The sequence below is a fragment of the Cetorhinus maximus genome, chromosome 10, assembly GCF_964194155.1.
Source record: "Cetorhinus maximus chromosome 10, sCetMax3.hap1.1, whole genome shotgun sequence".
Classification (NCBI taxonomy): Eukaryota; Metazoa; Chordata; class Chondrichthyes; order Lamniformes; family Cetorhinidae; genus Cetorhinus; species Cetorhinus maximus.
In genome coordinates, this window is record NC_135888.1 from 66674074 (window position 1) to 66693150 (window position 19077).

The 19077-nt window shown below is 43.7% G+C and overlaps 1 protein-coding gene across 2 annotated transcripts in view; it reads left to right on the top strand.

Moving 5' to 3' along the window:
* Window positions 1–19077, top strand: part of afap1l1a (actin filament associated protein 1-like 1a) — a 225950-nt gene that overhangs the window by 116509 nt on the left and 90364 nt on the right. For both annotated transcript variants that reach the window (XM_078550584.1, XM_078550583.1), the window contains exons 2-3: window positions 78–206; window positions 3808–3891. In XM_078550584.1, coding sequence (XP_078406710.1) covers window positions 78–206; window positions 3808–3891 — 213 coding nt within the window. The remainder of the gene's footprint in view (window positions 1–77; window positions 207–3807; window positions 3892–19077) is intronic.

Below are 19077 nucleotides of genomic sequence, written 5' to 3' on the forward strand. Positions count from 1 at the left end.
AGGTTACTACTGGAGTTTAAGCTGGGAAATACAATTGTCTAGCAGGATAATTGAGGAACATGCTTTTCATTCTTTAGTGGTGGAGCAGCTGATCCCAGAGCTGAGTCTCTTACTGAAATTATTGGACCACGAGTACCTGAGTGCCACCACCAGAGAGAAGACGATGACAGTGAGCAGCATGTTGCAGCGACTTCAACCAACCTCTGGTCAGTGATATAAATCAAATTACTTTACTCCCATGCCAATTCATTGAGTTCTAACTGAAACAAAGCCTTGTTGGGACAATGCTTTAGTTTATGAAATATTAAGTTTTGTTCACAGTTGTATTTTCCTTAACTTAGTTGCTCATTTGCCACCTCATTTATTCCTTCAGCTGGGGAGGGGGTGCATAATAATCCCAATTTCGTCATGGTTACTGCTACTGTGTGGCTGACCAACAGGAGGTGTCCTTTATTGGGGTTAATTCCCAAAGTGAAAATCCCTAGTCCCTAATGGGCATGATTGTACAACACAAACTCTTCCAGAATTGGCATTAATTGTCAAGCTTATCCAGGTGTTAAAAAATGGAAAAAAACATGTCACACTCGTACAGTAGGAGGTGCTCTTCTAAGGTTAGGGCTGAGTCCTGTAGTTGGTACATTAAAGGGTGTTCTGTAATACATACTGAGGGATGTTTTTGGGCCAGAATAGAGGCAGCTTTATTGTACTTCTAGCTATGTTTTACACAACCTCAGATTGCACAATTCTACACTTAATGCTTAAAATACAAAGTGTTCTATTCTTTTTACTAGCATTCCTCACTAATTAGGCTGTAAGGTAGTGTTTATAGGATCATAGGAAATCTACAGCACAGGAGGAAGTCATTTGGCCCAATGTGCCCGTGCTGATCGACAAAAGGCTACCCATTGATAAGTTCATTCAACAGTTGTACTATATCTGGCTGTCCGTGGCCTCACATGATAAAACAGAACAATTAGCATTTCTCCTTTATCATCTGGAGATGAGCAAAAGGGGAAAACACTTGCTTCAGTTCCTAGAAGAGATTAGAGCAGATTTTTACTGTCTAACAACTTCCAGACACAATGAGCAAAATGGATTTATAGCTTTGGAGTTTTGCAGTGCAACTGTGATTTGACGACGTTGTGCTGCTTCAGGTCTGTTTTGAATTTCAGCTAACCCTTAAAGTGATATCTATGTTGACCACATTTAATTTGTTTCAGAAATATTCAAAGTCAGCTTCATTTACAAAACCGCGATCACTCAGATGATTTACAATAATCTATGTTGGCATGTGGAATTCAATAACACCCAATTGTCAGCTCATGAAATTCCTATGAAACATCCAAAACTGTGAAGCAAGAAATGTAGTTGTACATTTTATCTTTGAGTATTGCTGAAAAAAGAGACAAGTCTAAGCTTTTCATCATAAGCTCATCAGGACACTAACAGGATGTTGCCGTCAAACCAAAAAGACATTCTGCCTACCACACATGAGTAATGTGGTATATGAGGTTCAGTACCTGTGCGATGCTAGTTATGTAGGCCGTACATCCCAAAGACTGGCGGACTGTATCAAACAGCATGTCCCAGCCACTGTTCACAACAGACAAGGTACAGACCTGACCCAATCAGCCCATGCTTGCAGAACTCAGTGTCCAACATTAATTGGACAATTGGACAACATTTGCTGAATAGTCCTCAGTGTGCTAAGAATTACGCAGACAACCAATTTAAGATTGTCAGTTGGGCTCACAGTGTGGTGTATTTGTGTGTACTGGAAACTACGTATATTAATACACAGCCCTGTTTTTTGCAGACAGAAAGAACATGTACGCACATTGCGCCTGTTTCAACTAAACAAAATAAGTGACAGTCATTTGCTGACTCATTCCTCAGGGCAATGCCTGGACCAATCAGGGTCAAGCTGCCTGGTTTAAATTTCAAACAATGCTTGGCAGTTAATGTCAGTCACCATCACTGGTGTATTCTCCATGGCAACGCCACTTGCCAATCAATCAGCACTCTCTTCACATACATTATAAATTGTTGTCTTCCCACTATATTGGTATTTGTGCGAAGTGTCCTGATGAGTGCTAGATAAAAAGCTTAGCTATGTCTCTTTTTTCAGAAATACTCAAGTTCTGTACGACCAACAACTATTATCTTTGAATGTGAGTTGTGTTTGTAAAGAATCTTTTGAGCTGTGTAATACTATTTGATATCTGTCATTGATTGTTTTGGTAATTTGGCTGAGTGTTGCATTGAAAGAATAAAGTCATTTTTTTAAAAAGTAATTTTAAAATTTTGTTACGTCTAAAAAGGTATGCTTAATTTTTTAAAAATTAAAATGGCCCATATTTTGCGGCAGTAATGACAGCTGAACTGTCAGCGATCGTTGTCATTACTCCTCTGAAACTGACAGCGACTTCTGGATCTGTACATGTGCATTTACATGCAGAAATCCAGAAGTCATTGTCAGTGATGCTGCACTTCCCCTGAGGATGCACTACTGAGATTCCTCTCCCCCTCCCCCTCCTCACATCCCCAGCCTGCTGTAAAAACCAGTGAAAAAGTTACAACTTATTTTTAATGGCATACTAAGTTCATAATTACTGCAAAACAACCTCACCTGCTCCGAAAGCATAATTTTATATTTGATGACTGTCAAATTCTTCTATTATGATAAATCCTGCATTTTAAAAAATATAAATTTTTAACAAGTATATGATATTGTGTCTCCTACCTTAATCCCATGTGCACGTCCCAATCATTTATTTTGCTGTTAAACTTAGTTAAAAATCAAAGCTTTCAGTGTTTTTTACTTTTCTTTTGCTGTCTGTTGGAATACTTCATTGTGATTGGTTGCTTATTCTGCCTGATAACATCCCCTTGACTTGGTGCTAGAAAAAGTGACATCCATAAAGCAGAAATCTGTGTCATAGAGATTGCTAGATCTTTGTTGGCAGCTTTCTTAGAGGTCAACAATGAGTGCCATTACTTTGCCATTGACCTAAAAAAATCCAGCCCATAAGTTAAAATGTGATTTTCAATAGCATATTAGTCATAATACACTAAATATATTTCGGGAAAACACTGAATATGAAATGTCAACAATTGCTCATTGCCAAGGGCTCACTGAAAGAGGATTTAAAACTTCTTATTGCGTTTTCCAGAAGTATAAGAAACAGAGGTAACAGTTTCCATACTAGTAAATTTAAATTAAACTGTATTATAGGCCTTAAAGGTGTTGAATGTCACTGTCTTGGAGTGGGTTTCTTTTGGAATTCTGATGAAAATTTGGAAGAATCTGCATTAGAACATTGAAAGGGTATTTGTTATGAGGAACTGCTGATCATTGTGTGAAAGCTCCATAGGCTGAAATTAGAAGGGTATAGATTAAGAGAAGCTGTGAATTCAGTATCCAAATTTTGAATCGCTGTTTACTTTATAATGAAATGCTTTAGTCCTTTCCCATTCAGATGTTTCAGCAGTTTTAATTATTTTCACTAGGAATTTGAGGTTGCTTTATGTGACAGATGCTTTACTATCAAATGACTCTCTACCTAGCTGAGCAGAGCTAAGCAGCAATTAGTAAGACTTTGACTTCCTACAGAATAAACAGTGGAGAAGTGACATTATTATACACAATATGGTTTTAATTTGGAGTTCTACATGGACATTCTATTTAGACCATTACTTGTAACAGTTTATCAACTATTACAAATGTAGAACTTGAAGCTTCAAAATGTCTGATCGCTTGGTTTCTGCCTTTGTTGTAATTAAATTTCGCTGTGCCTCTTTCTTCAGTTCCTGAGACTAATTATATGTACATGAACACGTCTGATTGTCGGAATGGCACAAGCTTTGTGGAATCCTTGTTCGACGAGTTTGGTATGTCAACATCTTTGTCTTAAAATAAAAGAAACGTAACTACAAGGCTAATTATAAATTATTACAATTATAAGGTTACATTTTCAATGCTTCTGCCCCTGTAGCACCATCACTGTGGGAAGCTGTAAGAATCTTATAAAGGCAGTTCCCATTATAATGGAAATATAAAGATAGAAATAGAGTATATTACTTTAAGATGAGGACTGAATTATTCTAATTTTTCCACAGTTTTAACTGTGCTGAAGTCACCTAAAAATTACACTGGATCTTGACTCCCTGCAGTCAAAACCACAAGAGTTTGATGAACAGTTTATTTTATACCTGTAGAAACAGCCTGAACAGTGGTTCTGTCGTCTAGTTACAGAAATGTCGAATAGTTGTTTCAGCCATTAGCCCTTTAACTCATTTGTTACCTCTTCCTTGTGCGAGTAAAAGTAACTTCCTCTCAAGTAAGAGCAGTATTTTTTAATGCATTATTATTGGTATCCAAATTTGATAGAAGAAAATTCCTGGTACACAATAGGCACATTTCGACAAACACTTACTAATTCTTGACTGACAAAGTGCCAAGAAAATCTTACCTAAGAATCTGACAATGAATGACAATTTATTCAGTTTCAATGGATTCCAGTGTAATCAGCATTAGCATCAACAGAAGTTTGCTTTTGCTGTAAATAGCACAAGATGGATGTCTTCCTAGTGCAGTTGTGATATTCTGTCCAAATTTCATCCTGCCTTAACAGTGAAGTACAGAAATGCATCAATTATGCTATCTGAAATAATAGCACACATCTGAGTTACTGTTGATGAACAATGAGAAAGAACTAGCCAGAGAGAAAGTAAAGAGAGACAAGCTCAATTGAATGAAAGTCTAGTGGTCTTTATGTCTTAGAGCTCAAATTTCAACAAACTAAAATCCTGTTGTGCAATATTTTAATACTTTAGCAATCTTTCAAGTCCTTTTAGTAATAATAGCTATAATAACATTTCGCTAACAAACACATTGGGCTGAATTTTGCCATCGGCGAGCAGGGGACAGGGCCCGCTCGCCAACGCACAAAATGACGCGGGAATGACGCATCCCGCCCCATTTAAATCTTCAGGAAGGTGGGAGCACAGCGAGATCAGCTGTCCGCTCGCTGACCTGTCAATGGCCAATTGAGGCCATTGACAGGATCATTAAAACAATTAAAGGACCTGCCTGTCCAACCTTAAGGTTGGTGGGCAGGCCAGGAGCCCCGGTGGGGAATAGAAAAAACATGAAACCTCATCCACCGGCAGGATGAGGTTTCATGTAGGGTTTAAAAAAGTTTAATAAAGTTTTAGTGAAATTTATGAACATGTCCCATCTCGTGTGACATTGTCACATGAGGGGGACGTGTTAAGGATTTTTTTTTTCTATTTTTAATATTTGTACAACTTTCAGCGATCTCCCTGAGGCAGATGTGCGCTCTTTTGTGCATTTGGGGAACGCCCTCACGCCTGCACAGGAAGCGCATAGCGCTTCCAGCCAGGCGTCACACTGGGTGGGCCTTAATTGGCCCGCCCACTTAAAACAGCAAGGACCTCAGCACTGAGCCCTGTGGAACGCCATTGGAAACAGACTTCCAGTCACAGAAACAACCCTCTACCATCACCCTCTGCTTCCTGCCTCTCAGCGAATTTTGGATCTAACATACCACTTTGCCGTGGATCCCATGGGCTCTTACTTTCTTGACCAGTTTGCCATGAGGGACCTTATCAAAAGCCTTTCTAAAGTCCATGTAGACTACATCAAATGCATTACCCTCATCAACACTCCTGATTACCTCCTCAAAAAATTTGATCAACTTTGTCAAACACGACCTTCCCTTAACAAATCCATGCTGATTATCCCTGATTAATCCATGTCTCTCCAAGTGCAGATATATTCTGTCCTTCAGAATTCTTTCTTGTAACTTCCCAACCACTGAGTTTAGACTGACTGGCCTGTAATTTCCTGGTCTATCCCTTCCCTCCTTTTTTAATAATGGAACAATGTTGACAGTCCACTAGTCCCCTGGCACCTCACCTGTGGCCAGAGAGGATTGAAAATTACTGCCAGGGCCCCTGATATCTCTTCCCTTGCCTCCCTCATCAACCTGAGATACATCTCATCCAGGCCCACGGATTTATCCACTTGTAAGGCCGCTAAACCCGCTAGTACCTTCTCTCTCTCTGTTAATTTCCTCTAATATTTCACAGTCCTCCACCCTGATGTCTATACCTGCGTCGTCCTTTTCCATTGTGAAGACCGACGCAAAGTATTCATTGAGGACTGTACCCACGTCTTCCGGGTCCACACACATATTACCTCTATGATCCCTAACTGGCCCTACTTTTTCCTTAGTTATTCACTTGCTCTTTATACATTTTTAAAAAGACCCTTTGGATTTTCCTTTATTCTACCTATGAATGCTTTCTCATGCACTCTCTTAGCTTTCCTAGTTTCCTTTTTAAGTTCCCCTCTGCAATTTTTACACCCCTCTAGGGAGTCTGCCGTATTGAGCCCTTGGTATCTGCCATAAGCTTCTCTTTTTTGCTTAATCCTACCCTTTATGTCCCTTGACATCTACGGTTCTCCGGACTGGGTCCCCCACCCCCCATTTGTCTTTACAGAAACATATTTGCCCTATACTCTCGCTATTGCCTCCTTGAATGCCTCCCACTGTTCTGACACAGTTTTATCTGCAAGTCGCTGCTCCCAGTCCACTTGGGCCAAACCGTATCTCATCTTAGTAAAATTAGCCTTTCCCCAGTTTAGAACTTTTATTCCTGGCCCAACCTTATCCTTTTCCATAACTATCCTAAATCTAACTGAGTTATGGTCATTATCTCCAAAATTCTCCCCTACTGATATGCCTTCCGCCTGCCCAGGTTCATTTCCGAATATTAGGTCCAAAACTGCCCCCTCCCTTGTTGGGCTTTCTACGTATTGGCTAAAAAGGTTCTCCTGGATGCAATTTAAGAATTTTGCTCCCTCTCTACCTTATACACTAAAACTGTCCCAGTTAATATTTGGGTAGTTAAAATCCCCTACTATTACTGCCTTATTATTCTTACATTTCTCTAAAATTTGATTACATATTTGATCCTCTATCTCTCCCTGACTGTTTGGGGACCTATAGTACACACCCAATAGTGTTCGCCCCTTTTGTGTTTTTTACTTCTACCCATTTGGCCTTATTTGATGATCCTTCCAAGATATCATCCCTCCTAACTGCTATAATTGATTCCTTGATCAATATTGTGAACCCCCCTCCTCTTCTATCCCCTTCTCTATCTCATCTGAATGCCCTATAAACAGGAATGTTGAGCTGCCAATCCTGCCCTTTTAGCCAAGTCTTGGTCATAGCTATGATATCATACTCCACGTGCCTATCTGTGCCCTCAGCTCGTCTGTCTTATTCCTCAGGCTCCTTGCATTAAAATATATTCCATTTAGCCTTGCTCACTACTTTCTTATCTAGCCTATGTTCCCTCTGCCTTCCAGTCTCACTTGTTGGCGTTTTAACTTCTAATTCCATCTCAGTTTCTCCCCTCTCTGAACTATATTTCAGGATCACATCCCCCTGCCAATTTATTTGAAATCCACCCCAACGGCATTTGCAAACCTCCCCGCAAGGATGTTGGTCCCGTTCCTGTTCAGATGTAACATGCCCAACTTGTACAAGTCCCACCTCCCCAAGAAACAGTCCCAATGCCCCAGGAATCTATAGCCCTCCCTCCTGCACCATCTCTCTAGTCATGCATTCATCTGCTCTATCCTTCTGTTCCTATCCTCCCTACTACATGGCACCACGTGTAATCCAGAGATTACTACCTTTGAAGTCCAGCTTTTCAATTTCCTACCTAACTCCCTAAAGTCTGCTTGCAGGGCCTTGTTTCTCTTTCTTCCTATGTCGTTGGTCCCAACATGGACCACGACCTCTGGCTGTTCACCCTCCCCCTTCAGAATGCCCTGCAGCCATTCCGTGACATCCTTGACCCTGGCACCCAGGAGGCAACATACCATCCTGGAGTCACGTCTATGGCCGCAGAAGCGCCTGTCTACTCCCCTCACTAACGAATCGCCTATCACTTCCACACTTTTTCACACTTTTTCCTCCTCCTCCTCCTCCCCCCCCCCCCCCCCCCCCACACCCCCCAAGCAGCTGGACCACCCACAATGCCATGGCCTTAGCTCTGGTTGGCCTCCACGGAGGAACCATCACTCTCACCATTTTCCAAGGCCAAAAAATGGTTTGCGAGTAAGATGCACTCGGGGGATTCCCTCACTACCTGCCTGGTCTCCTTCTTCTGTCTGGAGGTCACCCATCCCCTCTCTGCTTGCACTTATTAAGCTGAGGGGTGACCATGTCCTAAAAATCTCTCAGCCTCGTGAATGTACTGTAGTGTCTCCAGCTGCCGCTCAAGCTCCAAAGGCCCGGAGCTCGAGTTGCTCCAGTCGGAGGCACCTCCCGCACACATGGTCATCCAGACCGCCAGGAGCATCTAGGATTTCCCACATAGAGCAGGATGTGCAAATCACGGGACTGAGCTCCCCAGACAAATCTTAACTAAATAGAATATGGACCCTTGCTTTTATTTTACCCTTACTCCTACTTGAGTCTTGCTGTTTTAACCTCTCTCCCCCAAAGTCTCGCTGTTTTAACCTCTCTGTCCTGAAGTCTCGCTGTTTTAACCTCTGTCCCAAAGTCTCTTGTTGGAGATGGTCATTGCCTGGCACTTGTGTGGCACGAACGTTGCTTGCCACTTGTCAGGCCAAGCCTGCATATTGTCCAGGTCTCGCTGCATTTGGACATGGGCTGCTTCAGTATCTGAGGAGTCGCGAATGGTGCTAAACATTGTGCAATCATCAGCAAACATCATCACTTCTGATGTTACGATGGAAGGAAGGTCATTGATGAAGCAGCAGAAGATGGTTGGGCCGAGGACACTACCCTGAGGAACTCCTGCAGTGAAGTCCTGGAATGGAGATGATTGACCTCCAACAACCACAACCATCTTCCTTTAGGCTAAGTATGACTCCAACCAGCGGAGAGTTTTCCCCCGATTCTCATTGACTCCAGTTTTGCTAGAACTCCTTGATGTCACACTTGGTCAAATGCTGCCTTGATGTCAAGGGCAGTCACTCTCACCTCACCTCTGGAGTTCAGTTCTTTGGTCTGTGTTTGAACCAAGACTGTAATGAGGTCAGAAGCTGAATGACCCTGGCTGAACCCAAAACTAAGCGTCGTTGAGCAGGTTATTGCTAAGCAAGTGCTGCTTGGTAGCACTGTTGATAATCCCTTCCATTACTTTACTGATGATGATAGGGAGTAGACTGATGGGGCACTAATTGGCCAGGTTGGATTTGTCCTGCTTTTTGTGTACAACACATACCTGGGCAATTTTGCACATTGCTGGGTAGATGCCTGTTTTGTGACTGTACTGGAACAGCTTGGCTAGGGGCTTGGCAAGTTCTGAAGCACGAGTCTTCAGTACTATTGCTGGAATATTGTTAGGGCTCATAGCCTTTGCAGTATCCAGTGCCTTCAGTTGTTTCTTGATATCACGTTAGGTGAATCGAATTGGCTGAAGACTGGCGGAGGCCGAGATGGATCATCCATTCAGCACTTCTGGCTGAAGTTTGTTGTGAATGCTTCAGCCTTATCTTTTGCACTAATGTGCTGGGCTCCCAATCTTTGAGGATGAGGATATTTGTGGAGCCTCCTCCTCCAGTGAGTTGTTTAATTGTCCACCACCATTCGCGACTGGATGTGGCAGGGCTACAGAGCTTAGATCCGCTGTTGGTTGTGGAATCTCGTAGCTTGGTCTATCACTTGCTGCTTATGCTGTTTGGCACACAAGTAGTCCTGTGTTGTAGCTTCACCAGGTTGACACCTCATTTTTAGGATACCTGGTGCTGCTCCTGGCATGCCTTGCTGCATTCTTTATTGAACCAGGCTTGGTGGTAATGGCAGAGTGGGGGATATGCCAGGCCATGAGGTTACAGATTGTGGTTGAGTACAATTCTGCTGCTGCTGATGGCCCAAAGCGCCTCATGGTTGCCCAGTCTTGAGTTGCTGGATCTGTTCGAAATCTATCCCATTTAGCAGGTGGTAGTACCACACAGCATGATGGAGGGTATCCTCAATGTGAAGACAGGACTTCGCCTCCACAGCAATGTGCAGTGGTCACTCCTACCGATACTGTCGTGAACGGAAGCATCTGCGACAGGCAGGTTGGTGAGGATGAGGTCAAATACGTTTTTCCCTCTTCTTGGCTCCTTCACCACCTGCTGCAGACCCAGTCTAGCAGCTATGTCTTTTAGGACTCGGCCAGCTCGGTCTGCGGTGGTGCTAGCGAGCCACTCTTGGTGACGGACATTGAAGTTCCCTGCCCACATTTCATTCTGCGCCCTTGCCAGGTAATCAGCAGAAGGTTTTCTTGCCTATGTTTGACCTGATGCCATGAGACTTCATAGGGGCTGGAGTCGATGTTGAAGAGTCCCAGAGCAATGCGCTCCTGATTGTATACCACTGTGCCACCTCTTCTGCTGGGTCTGTCCTGCCGGTGGGACAGGGCATACCCAGGGATGGTGATGGTGGTGTCTGGGGCATGATTTGTAGGGTATGATTCCGTGAGGATGACTATATCAGGCCATCGCTTGACTAGTCTGTGAGATAGCTCTCCCAATTTTGGCACTAGCCCCCGATGTTAGGAAGGAGGACTTTGCAGGGTCGACAGGGCTGGATTACCCTTGTCGTTTCCAGTGCCTCGATCAATGCTGGGTGGTCCGTCCAGTTTCATTCCTTTTTATTGACTTTGTAGCGATTTAATACAATGGAGTGGTTTGCTAGGCCATTTCAGAAGGCACTGAAGAGTCAACCACACTACTGTGGATCTGGAGTCACATGTAGGCCACACCAGGACATTAGTAAACCTGATGGATTTTTGAGACAGCTGACAATGGTTTCATGGTCATCATCAGACTTTAAATTTCAGATTTTTATTGAATTCAATTTCCACTATCTGCCGTGGTGGGATGCGAACCCAGGTTCCCAAAGCTTTACCATAGGATCATAAGATGTAGGAGCAGAAGTAGGCCATTCGGCCCATCTAGTCCACTCCAACATTCAAGGAGATCATGGCTGATCTGATAATCCTTGACTCCACTTTCGTGCCTTTTCCCCATAACCCTTGATTCCCTTACTGATTAAAAATCTGTCTGTCTCAGCCTTGAATATACCTAATGGCCCAGCCTCTACAGCCCTCTGCGGTAAAGAATTCCACAGATTCACTACCCTCTGAGAGAAGAAATTCCTCCTCGTCTCTGTCTTTAATGGGCGACCCATTACTCTGAGATTATGCCCTCTGGTCCTAGACTCTCCCAAAAGGTGGAAAGGGGATTACCCTGGGTCTCTGGCTTACCATTTCAGTGACAATACCACTATGCCACCATTTAAATGCATAAGCTTTGTAAAAAAAAAACAGTCTCAGCAAAGCTCTTGCCTTGAGATAAGGGTCTGAGTTTTTACAAAGACAAAGTGGGTCTCTGGCTTAGCCAAAATGATGTTGGAGACCCATTTCTGGAAGTCCCACCCCGAATCTGGCACCAACCATTTTTGCCGTTGGGGACACGAGGGCAGGTTGTAGTTTGCATGTCCGTAGTTCCCACAGGCAGCTGCACGTGTAAAAGTGCAACTGCCTTCAAATGCATCTAATTTTTGTAACTGGTATGTCCAAAATACGACTAGTGGGCTTTAAACCTTTTTGGAGATGGTCTAAAGAGTTCTTTGGAGAGGTAGGGCACTCTTTTGAAGAGGTGGAGTACCCTTTTGGATACATTTACGCACGCCTTTGAGAGAGGTCAAGTGCCTGTTGGGATTGTTAAAGTATACATACATGTGTGTAAAATGTGGATAAACTCATTGGAACTGAAGGGAACTGTCAAGCTCATTAAAACTGTCAAGCTATCAAGGCATTTAAATCTTCTGGCCTTTAAATATATTTTTAAAAAAACAATTCTGGCGTTTTTAAAAAATCAGTGCTTTTTCACTAATATAATAGATCAAAGCAAAATGCTGTGGATTCTGGAAATCTGAAATGAAAACAGGAAATTCTGGAAAAACTCAGGTCTGGCAACATCTGTGGAGAGAGATACAGAGTTAATGTTTCAAGCCTTGTTATTTTACTGTCTGTTGACACGAGCTTGAGGGTTATCATTGTAGGATTCATGCTGCATGATTGATTTCACAACATATTATTATCGCAGCAGGGTGTCTGTCAGTTTACAGTTTGTTTGACAGCTCCAAGTGATTATAAAGTCTTTGATGTGGGGCTATGAATTCAAATGCTTGTTTTTATAAGGGATTAAGCACTTGAATTAAACGTTTGTTTTTATAAGTAATTGAGCACTTCAAGGAATGTAAATGTAGTGATGTGTTTGTATTAATGAGCTTTTTTTAAAATGTTGAAGTCATCGATAGGCACTTAGAACTTTGTTTTATTTTGTCTTCGCATGGGTCCTGCGGTCTGTCCATGGTGGATACTGATGAGTTCACATGGTGGGGTGTAAGGCAAACGGTGGTGGGTAGGGGTATGGGTTGGCATGATTTGGCACTAAGTTTGAATAGTTAGCTATAAAAGGCCACAGGGTGGGTAGAGAGGCCTATGATGGCATAAGGACTATAAAGTGCAATGGGGGTGGTAGAGGGGCATAGGTTGGTAAGGAGGGTATCAGGGGCCATGGTGGGGTGGGGGGAAGATTGTACGGGTTGGCATGGGGAGTGTATGAGGGGGTGAGTGGGGGCTGGAGGGCTGTTTTTGTTTAATTTTTTTTTGCAGCTGGGACAAAGTCCCAGATCACTGAGGCGGGCCTTTTGCACAGGCCGTCACTGCATTTGATAGCTCCCCTGGCTGTCTCCGAACTCTTTCCAGGAGCGGCGGCCCCCCTGGAGTGAAAATTAGACCATCCGGGGCACTTTCTCCCGAGCCAGGTTTGTGTGGAGCCAGGACTGTTCCTGACTCTGCGCTGCCAACTCCTGAGCAAAAATTCAGGCCAGCGAATCAGCTTTTAATTGCAGTCTCCTGCAAGAAGGGAAAATAATTGAGGTAAAACATTTAAAACTGTACTGACCACTAATTAATGAGCGTAATTCAACTCCTCAACAGATTGTAATTTATAGATTAAAATGTTAATACTGCTCTAGCTACAAAATCTCTTGCTACTTGTCATTCATAAACTGGTCCAAAATTTACTGTTTACTGTATATTACATCAACATAATACTCTGCATAACATCAAACATTATAATCTAAGGCCCTCTTATTTGTAGTTAGTTGTATATTGTGCTAGAATGATTGAGGAATCAAGTTGTTGACTCGTGCAATTCAGGAATGTCAATGGAGAGTAGTGGCCTCTACTCTTGACCACCCTTAATTTCCTCTTTAGTACTAGTTATGTACTCGAGGTGAATTCACAGCATCCCTGCCTAACAGCACTGTGGGTGTACCCACACCACATGAGCTGCAGCGGTTCAAGAAGGCAGCTCACCACCACCTTCTCAAGGACAACTAGGGATGGGCAATAAATGCTGGCCCAGCCAGCGACGCCCACATCCCGTGAATGAATAAAAAAACCTGCAAGTTGCTGGGTCGTTGCAGATTAGGGAACAAAATACCTGATACTACTGCAGCTGTTTAAGTCCTGCAACTACTTCTAAAGTAAAAGGACTTTTTGCCACCAAAAGAAACCCTCCAATACAAATAGCCTGTCGGTTGAAATAGTGGCCCGGATTTTCACCCTCTCAATGGAAGTCATGAGTTGGACCGTTTTCTGATGTCACAATCCCACCTCTGGAATGGCCTTACCCAGCCAAGCTATTTTCATGGTGGGGTGGAAGGTAAGGGTTGGAGTCGGGGCCACTGCCTCCCAAAGCAGCCCAAAGGCAGGGATGGAGGTGGGCAGATGTTGAGATGAGCAGGCTAGAAGGTTCACTGGGATCTCGGCCCAGCTCTGGAAGTGACTATTGGGCACCCTAACCCTCATCCTCACCCTACACCCCTCCCCACATCTCCCAACCATACTCCATTCCCCCTCCACATCCCCCGCTCCCCTTTATATTCCCCTATGCCCCCCTCATATCTCCCAATGTATCCTTCATATACCCCCGTATGCCCTCCATATCTCTCATGTTCCCTGATACCTCCCAAGCTCCCTCTATACTCCCCATCCCATTAATCCAATATACACTATGGACAGAACTCATGAGCCCTACAATAACATTGGGATTCATGGAACTGTTAAAATAAACAAGCAGCCATTCGAAAGAGGGCCTCTTCAAAACAACTCTAATCCTCTTATGAGCTCATAAAACTGTCAATCAAACACAGTGCTGTTCGAGCTCCACTTAAAAATGTACTCTTAAGTGGTCGTAAAACTGTCAAGGAAAACATAATTTCCAAAAACATTACAAATACTTTAATCCTATTGACTACTCATAGAAGTGTCAATCAAAGCAAAGCTCACAGTCCACTTGACAGCTGTGTCAACAACCCCTGCTCAGCTCGGACCATTAGTGGATTTGGAATTCAGCCACACATTCATAATGGGATTCCATTGCACAGTTGTATCAACAAAGCCTCCAGAGCTGAATATATTAAACCTCTGGGCCAGAATTTTACATCCCACAGACGGGTGCGGACCCAGTCCAAACGGACATGAAATAACGTGAGATGACGTCACTGCACACTCGCGCAATATTTCATTTGGCGGGCATGCTTCAGACTACCACATGTGCCCGCCAACAATTATGTGGGCAATTGAGCCCATTAATAATGCAATCAACAGCGATTTCACATGACCCATCCATATTTAAGGTTGGCGGACCAGCCATTCTCCCAGGCGGCATTCATATTTTTGCTCAAACCTTGATCTAAATCTACGTGGGGAAATAAAATTAAAAGAGACATCTGGATACTAATTTTTTACGAGGTATGCTTTCATGTGCTTGATTGTGCTGCATGGACATATTTTGCAGTGCTTTTGTCTGTGAAGGTCTGCAGCTCCCTGGGGCAGCTGTCTGCCTTTAGAGAGCTCTCTCAAAGTGCTTACCTGCACCTTTGGTTGCATTGGTGCTCGCCCTCTTCCCACCTCCACCCTGGCAGCGCTGATCTATTCAGCACACGTTTCACGCTGGCTGGCCGTTAACTGGCCAGCCAGTGTGAAATTGTGGTTGAAAGCCGATCGCAGCCAGTTTCCCATTTCCCATCCACTCCCGGGCCTGCCGATCACATACATTTGATGACCAAAAAATTCAGGCCCTTGATGTTGTTGAAAGACCTCAATCATCTGTTCAACCTTTGAAGCAAGGGAACAGATGGCCATCTGCCCCATTGCTTAAAAAGGCTTTAACTGATGTCTAGACAGTCAATCAAAGAAAATATTAAATCCCGGGCTGAAATAGCAAATTAAAAGCTTAATCACAATACTGTTGAATGCAGAGGAGCTATTTATCCAATAGATAAAGTACTCTAATGCACCTGAAAACTTCCACAGTGCTGGTCAATTTAATGGCCACTTACTTTTTTTAAAACCTCTTCTCCCTATTATTAATCACTATGTTAAAGACATATTTAACCTGTCATAGACCATTACCTTCTGATATGTGAAGTTGTCAGCACCTTTTGAACTTAGCTGTAAATAGGTTCCCCACTCCAGACTAGGCTTCCTCCGTGGTTCATGACTCCTTTAAGGTTCCGTGAAGCACATCTCCTACCAAAATGGGGCTGACTCCATAGAAATAATGGACTGGGCGGGGGGGGGGGCTCTAAAATTCTAACCCCCACAATGGACTAGACAATAATGATATTGCTATGTGCAGGCTCGCTACCCACATCCTTATCCCAGTGCCATAAAAATCCCACATGATATGAATTGAGGCGGTACTCCCAAAATTGGGTTCCTCCCACCATTTTTAAATCCCACTTGCCTCCACTCTGACACGGACTGAAGTGTGAAAATCTGGCCCAATGTGCAGTATATAGCGAGGAAACTCTGGTTCATTAATTCAGCTGTCAAGCTACTGCTCCAAGGAATGGGAAAAAGGAAGGTTGCCATGTTCAGCATACAAGCATATCTCACCATGTGAGTATAAACCAGAATGCTTGACAGGAGATATAATCTAGATAAATGTTGTATCAGCTATTTAGAAGGCCTGGCACCAAAGTTGTAAGAGGCTTTCAGACTGAAAGAAGTCAGTCAAGTTAAAACACCTCACAATTACCATATGTCAACCGTGACTCAGCTGGAAGGATTTCTGCCTTTGAATCACTAAGTTCTGAGTTCAAGTGCATCTCAGGGATGCACAAATCAAGGCTGACACTCCAATGCATTATTGAAGGACTGCTGCAGTGTTAAAGGTGCCATTTTTCGGACGAAATGCTAAACCAAGACCCCATCTGTCTGCCCAGGTTGATGTAAAAAAATCCTACGGCACTATTTCGAATAAGAGCGGGAGAGTTATCTCTGGTGTCTGAGCCAATATTTATACCTCCGTCAACGTCACAAAAATAGATTATCTGGTCATTATTGCATTGCTATTTGTGGGAGTTTGTAATGTGTAAATTCAGCATCTCTTACATTATAACAGTGACTACACTTCAAACAAATACTTCATTGGCTGTAAATGTTTTAAGATGTCTGGTGGTCATGAAGAGTGCTGTATAAATGCAAGGGTTTCTTTTTATTTGCCAAGCAATTAGTTAAAGTACGACATAAAATGTCTCTTTGCTCTCTGTTCCAGATTGATGCAGCCTCATATAAAGCAATCAGTTTACCATTCAGCCCTTCAATTGATTACCATGCATGCTTCTATTGGCCTCGCTACTCTCATCATATCAATCACAGAGAAGGCCAACTCTAACCACTTATTTGCCTCACTCTCCACTCACATCCCAACCCTACTTGCTTCTGTGTCTGCCCCTGGTAAATAACTTTCCCCTACTTCCCTTACAACTGCATTTTTGCAACCACAGCTATCTAGATCTGGCCCTCCATTCACCACAATATTTCTTCGGCCACCAGTTTGCTAAACTATACCTTCACCTTCAATCCCCTCAGCCCCATTAAATCCATTACTCTTTCTCAACCTGCTCATTCCCTTGGTTTGGTCCTCATCCCCACTCCCTTAAGTCCAATGTATGCAGACTTGAGAGTTCATGGTATTGATTTTGCCATTCATTGTCAGATCTGGCCAGATCGCATAAAACACTATTGGGTTGCGTTGTCTTCTGCCAAACTGCTTACTACTCAGCATCATCCTAAAATGCAAAGGTAACCTCCGGCATCTTTTCTCTCCTGTAAACAGTTTTAGTAAGCCCCTCCCACCAGTCTCTTTCAACCTTGCCACCAATAATAAGTGTGAGAAGTTCATGGACATTTTTGTCACTAAAATTGATTCAACTGGCTCTGTTGATTCCCTTATTTGCTGTCAGGTTTCACCCTGCTCTAGTCCTGAACTCTCTTCTATTTTACCTCATGCTTCTGTCAGCTCATCTTGTCCATGAGCCACTTCCTCCTCCAATGACTGCGTAACTTCCCTTCTTGACCTCCATGCTAATAGTTAACTCTCCTCAGGTACAGAGCATCTTCCTTAAAATCTGTCGCCATCATCCCTCTCATCAAAAGAGCAGCCCTTGAACCCTCTGTCCTTGCAAGCTATCATCCTATTTTCAAATGTTTCATTCTTCTCTCAAGTCCTTGAATTTGCTGTCTCCTCCCAAATCCATGTCTTTGAGACAGTGACCATGATAAACTCTCTCCTTCAGCCATCTCGACCTGTCTGTTGCTTTTGACATGGTTCTCCAAAATATCCTGCTCCATTACCTCTCCTCTGGAGTCCAGCTGTGTGGGACTGAACTCATCAGGTTCCATTCTTATCTATCAAGTCGCAGCCAGAGCCAGCTGCAATGGGCTCTCTTCCCACTTCCACACCCAATGACTGCACTTTGGCTTTCCCCCAGGATCTATCTTTGGCTTCCTCCAATTTCTCACTTAAATGTTACCCCTTGGCTACATCATGTAAAAATACATGAGTTTCCATATGTAGACCGTTGACACCCTGCTCTACTACACCGCCACCTCTCTAGTGACTCTAAATTATCAGACTGCTTATCTGACATCCAAAACTTGATAAGCAGAAATTTCCTCAACCTAAATATTGGACCATTGGGCGGAATCGTCTGGTCCCATTGGCAGTGGGTGGGTGTGAGCAGACAATATGGTGGGAAGGCCAAAAATTGGTTTTTAACGCCATTGTGAAACCAGTTTGCAATCGTTCCACCCGTCAGTAGCGGGCCACGTTTCCCGCTGCCACCACATGTTGGGAATCTAATTTCAATACTTTAGCATCTCATTATAAGCCCTGCTCATCGGGATCACCACCCCCCTCCACCCCACTCCCAAGCTGAATCATCCAGGCCCATGGGCATGATTGCAGGCCGACATGTTTCACAACTGTACATAAGCGACGTGCACCTGGCAACCTGCAATTCACTCAGGACTTCGAGGTTTGTCTACCTTATTTCAGGCAGCATTCGTGGTCATCAGCGCAACACTTCACAGGCAGCACCACATCACTTTTAAGGGGATTTGTGGGCAAGTCCCTACCTACCAGACCAGCCATAAAGCAGTGGTGGCTTTTCAATGGCTGCTGGGCGAGGGCTTGCTTGGGGAAGGCGGAGAAATGGCCTCAGACAAGGGAAGAGGTTGCAGAGTGAAAGCTGCACTGGGGAAGGGTGGTTATCCCAGGGTGTGTGTGGGGCCACATGTTGATCTGTGCAAGTGGCCTCAAGATGGTGAGGGCTGAGGAGACAGTCTCCAGAGGAGATGAGGCTAGATGGATATGTGGGTGATGTGTGAGAGACTGAGTGGTAATGTCCCTTGAGCTGGCAATGAGTGAGATGCCTGTGATCGTGTGATGGGCTTGTGAGTGTCTGAGTTTAGAGTGATAAGATGGTTGCCTTACCCTGGTGGCAGAGATGAGATCATTCATCCTCTTTCTCCACTGGATTGCCGACCTCTTTTGTGCAGCATTGGTACTGACCACCTCTGCCACCGACTCCCAAGTCAGAGTGGTGAGACTGACGGGCCTCCTGCAGCCAGAGCCGGGGTATGGGACAT